Raw genomic sequence first — 12,274 nt, 5'->3', positions numbered from 1 at the left:
TCATTTGAAAAGGCAGGAACAGATCTGTCATAGTATATTTCTGCTTACCAGTCATAGTGTCGGATGTGTGCCATACATATGGTACTTGAGACCTTACTAAATGGATGAAGTTATAAAGGGCATAACTTGTACAGGGTGTACCCAGGGAAAATAATCCTTTAAGCTAGTTGAAAAAAATCACTTACCTCTTTGTTAAATGGTTGCAATACAGCTTTGTCACTCTACTGTTGCCAGTAAACTTCCACAGTTTTTCATCAGATATTGCAGAAAATACATGTGGAGAGAGCAAGCTGAGGTAGACCTCAACAGGCAGTCTGCATCCCTCTCAGGGATTTGTTGCCTAACAGAATAATCAATCCCTGTCCAGTACAATAGAACACTGGATTAATTTTTTATTGACTGGACATGCTGTAGAGACTATATTGACAGGCTCTGCTCTGGAAGTGGTAGGTTAACTCAGCTTTATGAAAAAAAAGGAGAAATCTTTGTGTAGCTGCTTTGTTTCAGGGATGCTGAAAAAAGCAGCTGCTTCTCTGCAGCCATGACTGGGACATGAGAAATGGACAGAAGAAGAGTAGACAGTAGTAGGTCTTTCAGAAAGAAACAGATCAAGACAAGGCCCTCAGCAAGAGCTTGTGTTTGCCATTTGCATGTATTTCAGCACACAAAGGGAGGAAAACTAGTTCACTTTTTTTAAAGATTTAGTTGATTGCTTCAAAAGAAACAACAGCTTTTCTAAAGTGTAATGGAACTGTAAATGGTTTCAGTATATAAAATAATTGACTGTCAAATAAGAGTTTTGCACTACCCCCAGGCTCACTGTACTGACAGAACAGACTTCCATGGTAATGGAAAGGGCTCAGTCTGTCTCCTTTTAGCATTTCATGAGCAGTGCCCCACTGACACGAACACTCTTTTGGAGGAGCTCTGCTTACTAGAGCGGGACTAGAAATGTCTGAGATGAAAGTAGTCAGAAATGACCACGTTTAGCTTTCAAAATCTTCTGACCACAGATTTGCATTATCTCATTAGCCAGCAATACTAATGAAAGCTGCTTTTGTTTTCCTGGCCAGACTGACCTAGCTTTCCATCAGCTTTCAACCATTAGGCTAATCCTAAAACGTGACACTATCCCTGCCTTCACCATTTCCAAATCTCTGTTAATGAGGCGATTTTACTGTTTGTGGGTATCCAGATCTGCACTGATGCAATGTCTACCCTTCTGCTCGAGTTCTGTCAGCTGCATCAAGCACAGAGTGGAGTTTGCCATGTAGAGCAGCCAGTTCTGTACCTGCCTTTCTTCCTGACCTTTTTGCACTGTACCTGATGCACTTTACGTGGTGTTCATTGTAATTTGATGTTCTTAACCTGGAAACGTAGGGATCTTTCTCTTACCAGCAGAACTGGAATTTTGATCCTGACTAACTGCCTTGTGTCGTGAATAGTGCAATTATCCAGGGGCTTTGAATTTTTGAGCATCAAAAAGGGAGTGAGAACTGCCAGTTAAAAACGACTCCTATTATTAATGACCAAGGTTTGTTTACAATGAAAAAAGATAATAAAGTATTATGACTCTTAACATATCTTCTGTTAATGTATCTTCTGTTTGCTGGAGATCTCCTCTAGATTTGTATTTTGCTTTTGGCTGAGCTTAGCAGGTTAATTAGAAGGGGGGAGAGAACTGTTCTGTTATGGCAAAATATCTCTCTGATGCAGAGGCCTCAACATTTAAATTAATTGGAACATGGCATCTTTAGAAGTCCTCCTGGTAGCTAGCTCAGCCTCATAACGTGTACTCTCACAGATCAGTAATCCTCTGTGGAGAGCTTTGTGAGTTAATCTAACTCTCCCTTACAAGCCTCTCTTTAACACAGCTAAATGAGCTTTAGTTCCTTCATTTTACAGATCAGCCTAGAAGAAGGTATTAATTTACTTGGACAAGGTCAAAAAGAGTGAGTGTGTCTCTATGGAAACATGCAACTGCATGCTTTATGTTACATAACAGTCAAGACTCTCTCAGCAGAGCAATGGCAAAATAGTTCAGTCTAGAGACACTTCCTGCATTTTTTAGAAATGGTTTCCATTGCTCCTGAAAGCCAAGTTCTGAGAATCACATGCAGAGAAAGCAGGCAAAGCCTGCAATGCTACACTGTAGTTGTGCATTTAATTTCCTATTCAAGAGGAAGCATAAAGAAGGAAAAAAAACCAGAGCAACACGCAGAAACACAAAGAGACTAAAACGTTACCCAAATTGAGTTCTCTACATTTGGTAAGGTAGGTGTGGGTAACAGCAACACCAAGTAAACCAATTCACCATTCCTGAAGGAAGATACAGTCTTCTGTTGCAAAAGGAAAATGACTTTATTTACTATTGCTCAGAGGTGGCACAGGACTGATCTGCACAGACAGCATTCAGGTAGAAAGAATTAACCAGAAAATTAACGTTTCCCAAAATCGGCAGTTGGTCGCAGTGGCATGCTCATATGCGGGTCCAAAAATTTCAGCCAATGACTCTATGAGCTGTGGCACTTGTTTTCTAGCTGCTTAACTCTTTCTGAAATAATTTGTGATAATGGACCACACTCCAGCAATTTGCAACAAAGCAGCACCGGAGTTCCAAGGGAGCAGTCTCACCACTATGTGAGCTGACCCAGCTGCCTTTTGAAAGTGCAAGCTGTATGGGAGGGCAAGGCCAGGCTGCAGCCTTGGCCAGCCAAGGCAGTAACTTCTGGGCAGACAAACAAGGATTTCTGTGCAAGTCTCACTTTCTTGTCCTGTAGCTAACTTGACCTTAATACCAAGATAGTTCCAACCTCTGCTTCAGCTATATTGCTCTAGGTGGTTTGCTGTCATTTAAAGCTAAAGTCTTATTTGAAATTGTTTAATGTTTAACACAGTTGAGATGTTCTTTACTCATTTTGCTCTCTTTTCTAGGTTCTAAAGTCATTTAAAGTGCAGCTGGGGAGTTTATTGACATTTACAGCATCTTTTCTCAGTGCTTCACAGGAGAGATGCTGATTTTTTTTATTTTTTTTTTAATATGGTAACTTGCCTGCAGCTTTAAACCTCCCAGTCATCTATGCTGAGACCTGGGTTCCAAAATAGAGGCCAAACCTCAGTTACCTTACTGCAATCAATGGGCGTTCAGGGCCAAGGTACTCCAGTGGCTACGATCCCGCTTCTTACAATGAATACAGAGAAAAAGTATTGATTGTATTTAAAAACTTTACCTACTGCTTGGCACAAAAAGGCCAGCACCTGTTTCTGTGTGCTTGAGAGCATCTGTATTGCATGTAATTGCCAGAAAATCTAATACTCTGCCAGGTCAAATAGTAGAGACTGAAAATAACCTCACAGAGCATGAGTTTAGAGTCCTACAGTTTTACTATCACTGTTAAGAAAAACCTAGGTAATGAAGGTAATTCTTTTTTTTACTTCATAATCTAAAGCTAAGCCTGCAACCTCCATTTCTGTTCTAAAGCCAGAGAATAGCAGATTCTGGCTGTTGTGTGAGATACCAAGCAAAGGTTGCTACCTGCTTCAGAGCTCTAACTCTCCACCTATTAAGGACTGGTTGCTCACAGATTGCAATCCTTAAATGTAATGTTCCAGAAATTCTTATCAGATTATGTTCACAGAGCCAACATAATGGCAGCCAAGTATCAGCATTCTTGTCTTGAGGTCTCTCAGCAGTGCTCTTCCCAGAAGCATTGCTGGGCTCAGCCAGGTGTACAGTTGAGGTCTGCACTGCTCAGTCCCACTGGATGTGGAGGAGCTCACAGCTCACGCTCCAGAGCTTCTTTGCTGTCTCATCATCCCGGCCCCGTGGCGATACATACGCTGGCTGGCAGTCACTGTAAGAAGAACACTTTCTATTTGAGTCAATGATCTCCATCTGTGTTAGCATGCTGAAATGTCTTAAGAGAGTTGCTTTTTATCAGCTTAACTTCAAGACCAGTTGAAGAAGGGTAAGGCTATCCACCAAATAAGCAAGGGGGTAGGTGCTAAACCACCTTGAGAAAGCTTTCTTCCCAGCTGGCTAGTGAAGAATCTTCCCCAATGGCACCAATATCTGGAAAGCAAGTCTAGCTCTATCTGTTTTCTGAACTCTTCAAGAAACTTGTATATGCTCTACTAGTCTACTATGTGTACATTCTCATTAATGCCACTAAAAAGGGCTATAAAGACTGACCAGCGTTCCTCAGGGGCACCTTTTCTAGCAACCAGTACAAAAAGAAACCCAAATCCACTCATCCAGTCTTTCATTCTGAACTGTTTATCCTATTATAGTGCCAGTGCATGAAAGGCAAAGCTGCTCCAGAATGATAATACTGTACTGTTATCCTTTGTTCCATTATGTGGCTCCTTTCTTCTTGGCTCCTGCAACCAGGCAGCACCCTGTCTAGAAGAGAGATCATGTGTTCTCCTCTGTAATGCTAGATGCTGCAATAACATGGGAGTTTAAGAGAACAGAGGAAATTGCACCTCCTAAGATTTCTATCCAGCTGAATGTTCTTAAAGCTCCAAGTGCACAGTCTCTCCTGTTCCTGAAAATACTCTGGTAGACTTCACCTGTCTTGTGGCATGCAAAATCTTTTCTTAACATCTATATTCTATTGCCCAGAAAGTGAAAAGGATTTTAGGTTAGACCAGTGTAAACTGTGAGTTACTATTGAAGCTATTCATTACCCACCACGTCCAAAACTCCTGAATTTAAAATCCACTGAGGTTTTTCTGTAATCCAGCACAGAAGTGCTCCATTTATATCCTGGGACAGTCATCCAGGGAAGATTAAGACCTCTATTTATATATTCAAGTCTGATTAAGACAGTACAAATGCCCAAGTGAAGATCAGACAGAGTCATTACAGAGACTAATCTGGTCACACAGCACAAGAGGAAAGCTCTGCAAAGATGCAAAGGCTCCAACATTATCCATATGGAAAAACCCCACAAATTTCACATTTACTTCCAAAAACCTCCCAGTATTATTACACTGCTCTGTGCCCTGTGGGAAGCTGACAGACACATCTGCATGAATATGCTCAAATGGCAGTCTTCAAATCTAGGATGATGGTGACTTGGAACTGCTTTGGTCTGTAGTCTTGGTGAGGGGGAAAAGGCATGACTATGCAGGGTCCTGGAGCAAGGCAAAGGAGTCAAGAAACAAAAGGATTTGTTGGGGGAGCTACAGGTGACAGTTTATAGGACAGAGTGATAAGTATCCCAGCAGGAGTCCCTCCCAGCTGGTGGCTCTGTCACACTGGAAAATCAAGTTTTGTCACATGCCAGTCCTGAAAAATATCATCTCTGCAGCACCCTCAGCCCTCCCATCTCCCTGGAAGCACAGGCCACTTCTGCTCCTGTAGGGTAAAACTATAAAGAGAACCAACATAGTCTTCCCAGAACTGACTGAAGTGACCTCATTAACTAAACAGCTCTACTAAAAAGTGATTTGCTCAAGTCTCAGGCAGATCAGGATTAAAGCTCTGAGCATATGACAGCCATCACAGAATGTTGGGGGCTAGAAGGGACTGTGAGACATCATCCAGTCCAACCCCCCTGCCAGAGCAGGATGACCTATACCGGATCACACATCCAGGCAGGTCTTGAACATCTCCAGAAAAAGAGACTCCACAACCCCCCTGGGCAGCTTGTTCCAGTGTTCTGTCACCCTCACAGGGAAAGAATTCTTCCTCCTGTTTCCATGGAACTTCCTATGCCTCAACTTCCACCGATTGCTCCTTGTCTTGTCATTGGGCATCACCAAGAAGAGCCCGATTCCATTCTCTTGGCACTCACCCTTTATATATTTATAAACATTAATGAGGTCACCTCTCAGTCTCCTCTTCTCCAAGCTAAAGAGCCCCAGCTCCCTCAGTCTCTCTTCAGAAGGAAGATGTTCCACTCCCTTAATCATTTCCGTGGCTCTGCACTGGACTCTTTCAAGCAGTTCTCTGTCCTTCTTGAACTGAGGGGCCCAGAACTGGACACAATATTCCAGATGTGGCCTCATCAGAGTAGAGTAGGGAGGGAGGAGAACCTCTCTCGACCTACTGACCACATCCTTTCTAATACAACCCAGGATACCATTGGCACATTGCTGCCTCTTGGTCAGCTTTCCATCCACTAGGACCTCCAGGTCCTTTTCCCCTTCACTATTCTCCAGCAGGTCAGTCCCCAACCTATACTGGTACATGGGATTGTTCTTTCCCAGGTGCAAAACTCTGCACTTGCCCTTATTGAACTTCATTAAATTTCTTCCTGTCTAATTCTCCAGCTTGTCCAAGTCCCACTGAATGGCAGCACAACCCTCTGGTATGTCAGCCGCTCCACCCAGTTTTGTGTCATCAGCAAACTTGCTGGCAGGGCACTTGGTGGCCTCATCCAGGTCGTTGATGAATATATTGAACAGCACCAGTCCCAATACTGACCCCTGAGGAACTCCACTAGATAGAGGCCTCCAACTGGACTCTGTCCCATTGACCACAACTCCTAGCACTGAAAGACTGGCTACTCACAAGTCAGCAATTTCTTCTAACATGATTATCACTGCCACAGAACTGGAAGGGGTGGTGCTCTAGAATTTCACCACCCCCAATCTTATCAGCCAGCCTCTTAGTGAGCCTCTTAATTTTTTCCAGCCAGCAGGGTTACCTCCTACAGTATATCACTCCATCAGTTTGCACCCACCTGAAATACTGTCCTGTCACAGAGTCCAGCTCCTCTGCTACTGCACAGTAGATACTGGTCTGAGCTCCTTCCAAAGGTGTCTTCAAGAAGAATGAGAATATCTTCCACATCCACGTCATTACAAATGAGTGCCGGACCAGCTCGGAATAGACAGAACCAGGATGGAGAGCATTTGCTGTGACTTTAGTGCCTATGGCAAAAGAAAGTAGTCCAGGACAAATCTGCATACATTAACTTGTCTTTAAAAAAAAAAAAAAAGGGTAATACACTCCTCAATTCTACCTGCAGATAGTCTACAATTTAAAGGAGGAGTCCAGGCATGCACACAGGGAGCATAAGTAGTTACTGCTTGCTAGAGCACCTCCCACTCCCTTCCGAACACTGCAGTCACTACACACCACCTGCAGAACAACGGCCTGGGTAGTAAAACAGCAGCAGCAGCCATCAGGCTTCTAGAATACCAGCTTCTTTTGCTTTTCTGTAATACTCATTTCCTAGACAAGACACTGCTTCTGTTTTAATTAAATACTACTTCAGTTTATGAAAAAGACTGAACAACAAGGCTGTGATAGATGTTGTGTCATAAGAGGTAATGTCTAGTTCTATGCTTCTGTCCTACAGGCCACCAATATTTAAGGCAGCCAAGTATGCATTAGGTTTTCTATTAGAAACTGCAATTCTAGTTCAGCTCCTTCAGTTTTTTCAGCTCCCACCTGCAAACCACAATTGTCTGTGTGAATGCTGCTAGCTTTTGACAAGTATCAGAGGAAAATGACATGCATTCAACTGTGCCAGGCTACTAAACAACTCTGCCCTGTTGTTGTAAAGACTCTTCATGTTTTAAGTCTTCTGGTTCCACAGACAGGAGGTATTTTCTTACTGCAAAAAGCCGTCAGTGGCCCTTGCCTCAAACCATTTCTTCAATCCACTCTCCTCATCCATCGTATAGGAAAGCACTCCCCCGTGCTTGGGGACTTGCCTTGCAGCCGCCGCGCCAGCTCGCGGGTGAAGAGCACGTTAGCCAGTTTGCTGTGACAGTAGGCGAGGCCACGATGGTAGCTCTTCTCACCATGGAGATCATGGAAGCGGATGCGGCCCCCGTGGTGCGCCAGCGAGGACACGTTCACGATTCGAGCGGGGGCAGACTGCTTCAGACGCTCCAGCAACAGGAAGGTCAAGAGAAAATGACCTAGTGGTGAAAGGAAACATCAGCCTTTTCTGAAGGGTTCCCCTTCTGGAATGCCAGCATCCTTCCAACATATTACTTATGTGTTATATCCTACTGCTGCCCTTAAGTCCAGGGAAAAGGAGACCTTCCTGAATCAACTGCTAAACCTTTTGCGGGCCATTAATTCTGCTCCTCAGCTTCAAGAAGCTGGAGCTGTCATGCAATTCAAATGTTCCACGTAACGTACAGATACTTAAAGAGGATCCATGATAAGCAAATACATTGCAGTGCATCTCCAGAACTCTAATTCTGGCCTTCCATACTTTCCCAAGAAGGAAAGATGAGGAAGGATGAAACCTTACCAAGATGATTGACTCCCAGATGCATCTCAAAGCCATCAGCAGTCTTGGAGTAAGGGCATAACATTACCCCAGCATTATTAATGAGAATATGGAGTTCCTTCTCCTCTGCAAGAAATAATAGACATCGTTAAACAGGGCAACAGAGACCAAAGGCAAGAAGGTAGCACAACTCCGTCAAAAAATCCCATGCCTGAGTTGCAGCTACATCACCTCAATAAAATACAGATAAATCTCCTACCATAAACTAGTTCATGGCCTCTGGCAAGCCCTTGCTGTGAACCACAGTACCCAACATGGTACAGAGGTAACCAGGTCATGGATTTGGCATTTAATAGAAGAGCAGTGAGCAGTACTTGGTAAAATATTTTCACTGACAGGAAGAAGCTAGAGGCCATACCTGCTAGAAATTTCGCAGCAAACTCTCGGATGGACTTTGTATCAGCCAAATCCAGTTTTTTCACAATGACTTGCTGGTTCCCTGTGTCAGCTCGTATTTCACTGGCTGCAGCCTCTGCCTTCACTATGTCCCTGCAAGCGATGATCACCCTAGCACCTGCAAGGGGGGAAAACAAGCCGAGATCAGTGGAGCACACTGGATGGTCAAGCAGGACACCTATGCACAGTGCTTGCATGCAACTTACTGTTTATTGAAGGAATTGGCATCAGTCAGTGGAGCAGCTGGGAGGGACAAAGCTACATTGCTACATTACTACATTGTTAGCTCCAATCCAGCCCAAAGCTGCTTTCAGACCAGGAAAACGCACATCTGAAGTGCATCTGTACGAGTTCTCCCAGGTCAGGAGTATGTACCACAGCACTGGCATGACATATATTTATCTGTCCCTATAACAGGAATGTCAAGCCAGGAACACATAAAGATACTTGAATTTCATCCAGAGTAATTTCTAAATGGATTGTGAATAGGTAGTTTAATCTTCTTACCAGTTACCCAAAAAGCACTTAACCCAAATTAGCTTGAAACGTTAATAACTACAGCACATAGCTGTGAACCCATGGTCCAATGGAATATGCCCCTACCTGTAGTAGGGGTGTTGGAACTGGATGATCTTTAAGATCTCTTCCAACCCAAACCATGCTATGATTCTCTGATTTCCCAGCTTCATACAGACAGAACCCAAAGATACCAGGAACTTCCCCAGTTCCCCCAAAAAAGCAGCAGTGCAGAGCATCTTCCAGTCACAAGACTCATTTTTGGACTTTGAGCACTGAAACTAGTTGAGTAACCTGTGACTTGCACCCCAGTGGTTACATCATCTGGAGGAGCAACACTCGGGCAAGCCTGAAATAACTTTGGAACCTAATTCACTTAAACGTAAGCATAAAACACTCCTTTCCTCCCTTAGATCCAGCAAATGGACCACAGGCCCGTGAAGGTACATAAGCTGCATGGGTGCCTGTGGGTGACTTGCCTCTTCGTGCAAGGTCTCTGGCTGTCTCCTTCCCGATGCCCGTGTTGGCTCCTGTGATTATCACAACTTTCCCCTCCAGCTTTGCTGTGGACTTGCACTGTCCTCCAGCGACATACCTCCTGCAAGAGAGGGTAGCCTCGGTCACGGCCCAGGCCCGAGGGCACCTTCCCCACCCTGGGGAACTCGGGCCAGGGCCAAGCACTCAGCGCCCCACGTTCAGTCCCCTCGATTGGGCTGACCGCGGCGCGCCGAGCTCCGCGAAGTCACAGGCATCCTTGCCTGAGGCGGCTGATCACGACCCTGTCGCGATCGGGCCACCATCTCAGGTCCCCACTCGCTGTCCAGCGTCCCCGCTTTACAACAAGCGCCACAGCCCGCGGCTCCCGGCCCCTCCCCAGCGCCGAGTGGGGCCATGGCTCCCATTGGCTGCCGCCGTCAACTCCGGAGATTCGGCCAATGGGCTCCGCCGCGACGCCGTGAGGAGAACGCGGGCCCCTCCCACCGGGAATCCCGCTACGGCGGCGGCTCTTCTTAGCTCCGCCGGCCCCGGCACAGACCCCAGAGCCGGTTCCGGGCTGTCGGACACTGATAGGAGGCCACCGAGCTGTGCGCAGGTGCCAGTGCTCAGCCGAATCCCAGGAGCGCCCCGCGCCTCCTCCAGCGCAGCAGCGTTCCCGAGGCGCTGGAGCCGCAGGAGCGCGGCATGCACAAAAGGAACCCCTTCTACTCGTACTCCCCTCAAACAAACGGGGAGAGCCGGCCGCCCTGAGGCGCGGCGCACACCGGCTCCACCCGCAGCACCGCGGGGCAGAGGCCACCGCCGATACCCGCATACGCGCGAAAAGCTAGAGCCGCGCTCGGTAAGACGCACCTGATGTAGGGCGCTGCCACGAGAAGGAGAACGGGGACGGAGACGGCGGCTCCCAGCGCGGCTCCCCAGCAGGTGAACATCGCTGTCGCCCGCTCCATGCTCACTGCCGGTGCCCAGCCGCGCCCGCCGCGCCCGCTTTGGCCCCGCCCCCGCCCGCTTCGGCCCGGCCCCTGCCCGCCTCAGCCGCGCCCCTCTTCGCTCAGGTACGGCTGGCCTCTGTCCTCGGCCGCGCCAGCTGCCCTCAGCCCTCTCGCACCAGCAACCCGGAGGTCCTGCTCCCTGCCGCGCTGAGAAGATCCTCTCGGCCAGCTGTTTTCTCCTGCTGGCTTTTTCTCCAGGCAGCGCACGGCTCTGAGGGGGCTCTTGAGAGCAACCTGGAACTGTACCGAGCAATTAACGACCCCATAAAGCTGTGAAAGGCTGTCCGGAAAGGATTTTCAACATACATTTTCATAACCTCACATCAAAGTTTGTGATATCAACCCTATCAAAAGGTATGGAATTACGTATACAAGTATCAAATGATAGGTTGAGAGGAAATGGCCCCAGGCAGTGCCAAGGGAGGTTTAAGCTGGATATTAGGAAAAATTTCTTCACTGAAACGGTTGTCAGCCCTGGAATAAGCTGCCCAGCGAAGAGGTCAAGTCACAATCCCTGGAGGTATTTAAATGACGTGGTGCTGAGAGACATGATTTAATGATGGACTTTCGCAGGTTAACAGCTGGACTCGATAATCAAGGTCTTTTTCAACCTATACATTTCCATAATTGGACACATTAAGAAGAGTGTGACCAGCAAGTTGAGGGAGGTTGTCCTACTCCTCCACTCTGCCCTAGTGAGGCCACATCTGGAGTATCACATCCAGATCTGGGCTCCCCAGTTCAAGACAGAAGAAAACCATGGAGGGCTATGGAGATGATGAGGGGACTGGAGCATCTTTCTTAGGAAGAAAGATGGAGAGAGCTGGACCTGGGGAAGAGAAGACTGAGAGGGGATCTTATCAATGCTTATCAATATCTAAAGGGTAGGTGTCAAGAGGATGGAGCCAGACTCTTTTCAGTGGTGCCCAGTCACAGGACAAGGGGCAATGGGCACAAACTAGAACACATAGATTTCCACATAAAGGAGAATTTATTTACTTTGAGGGTGCCAGAGCACTGGACCAGGCTCTGCAGAGAGGTTGTGGAGTCTTCTTCTGTGGAGAGATTCCAAACCCACCTGGACGCGTTCCTGTGCAAGCCGATCTAGACGAACTTGCTCTGGCAGGGGGACTGGACTAGATGGTCCCCAGAGGTCCCCCCTACTGGCTGTGATTCTATACGTGAACACACGCCGAGGGCTGTAGGGATCGCGGCTCTGCGTGCGGCTGTGCTCACTCACCTTTATCTGACGGCATAAAAACCAAACGGCACGGGGCAGCGGGTGGCGCTGCCTCTTTGCTCCCCACCTCCTCGGAGCCGTGCACTGACCCCGATGGCGGCTGCCGAGCGTCCCGCGCGGTGCCGGCGCGACGGCGCTGTCGCCTGACCCCGGGAAGACTACCCCTCCCGGCAGGCACTGCGCGCTCGGGGCCACCGTCCCCTCTTTGCGGCAGTCCGGGACACCGCCTGATGCATCTCGGCGCAAACGGCCGTCCACGTCGCAAGGCGTATGGGGGCCTGGTCCCCCAGTGAGCAGGCGGCGGCGGCGGGATGGCCGCGCTGCCGGCGTCTGGGGCCGGTTTTGAGGTTGGGCGGCGCTGCGGGCGCCTG

General features: G+C 47.5%; 1 protein-coding gene across 1 annotated transcript; it reads right to left on the bottom strand.

Moving 5' to 3' along the window:
- Positions 1–3,751: 3,751 nt before the first annotated feature.
- LOC128981562 (retinol dehydrogenase 12-like) lies at positions 3,752–10,621 on the bottom strand. The gene is made up of 7 exons (XM_054400422.1): positions 10,524–10,621; positions 9,653–9,771; positions 8,620–8,775; positions 8,223–8,327; positions 7,672–7,881; positions 6,693–6,882; positions 3,752–3,854 (listed from the first exon to the last, which is right to left on the bottom strand). Exons 1-7 carry the CDS (start codon positions 10,619–10,621, stop codon positions 3,752–3,754), a joined length of 981 nt encoding a protein of 326 aa, XP_054256397.1.
- Between the last annotated feature and the right edge of the window lie 1,653 nt (positions 10,622–12,274).

This window comes from Indicator indicator, chromosome 4 (genome assembly GCF_027791375.1).
Source record: "Indicator indicator isolate 239-I01 chromosome 4, UM_Iind_1.1, whole genome shotgun sequence".
Classification (NCBI taxonomy): domain Eukaryota; kingdom Metazoa; phylum Chordata; class Aves; order Piciformes; family Indicatoridae; genus Indicator; species Indicator indicator.
The sequence above is the reverse complement of the archived record's forward strand: the minus strand, read 5'-3'. Positions and strand labels throughout refer to the sequence as shown.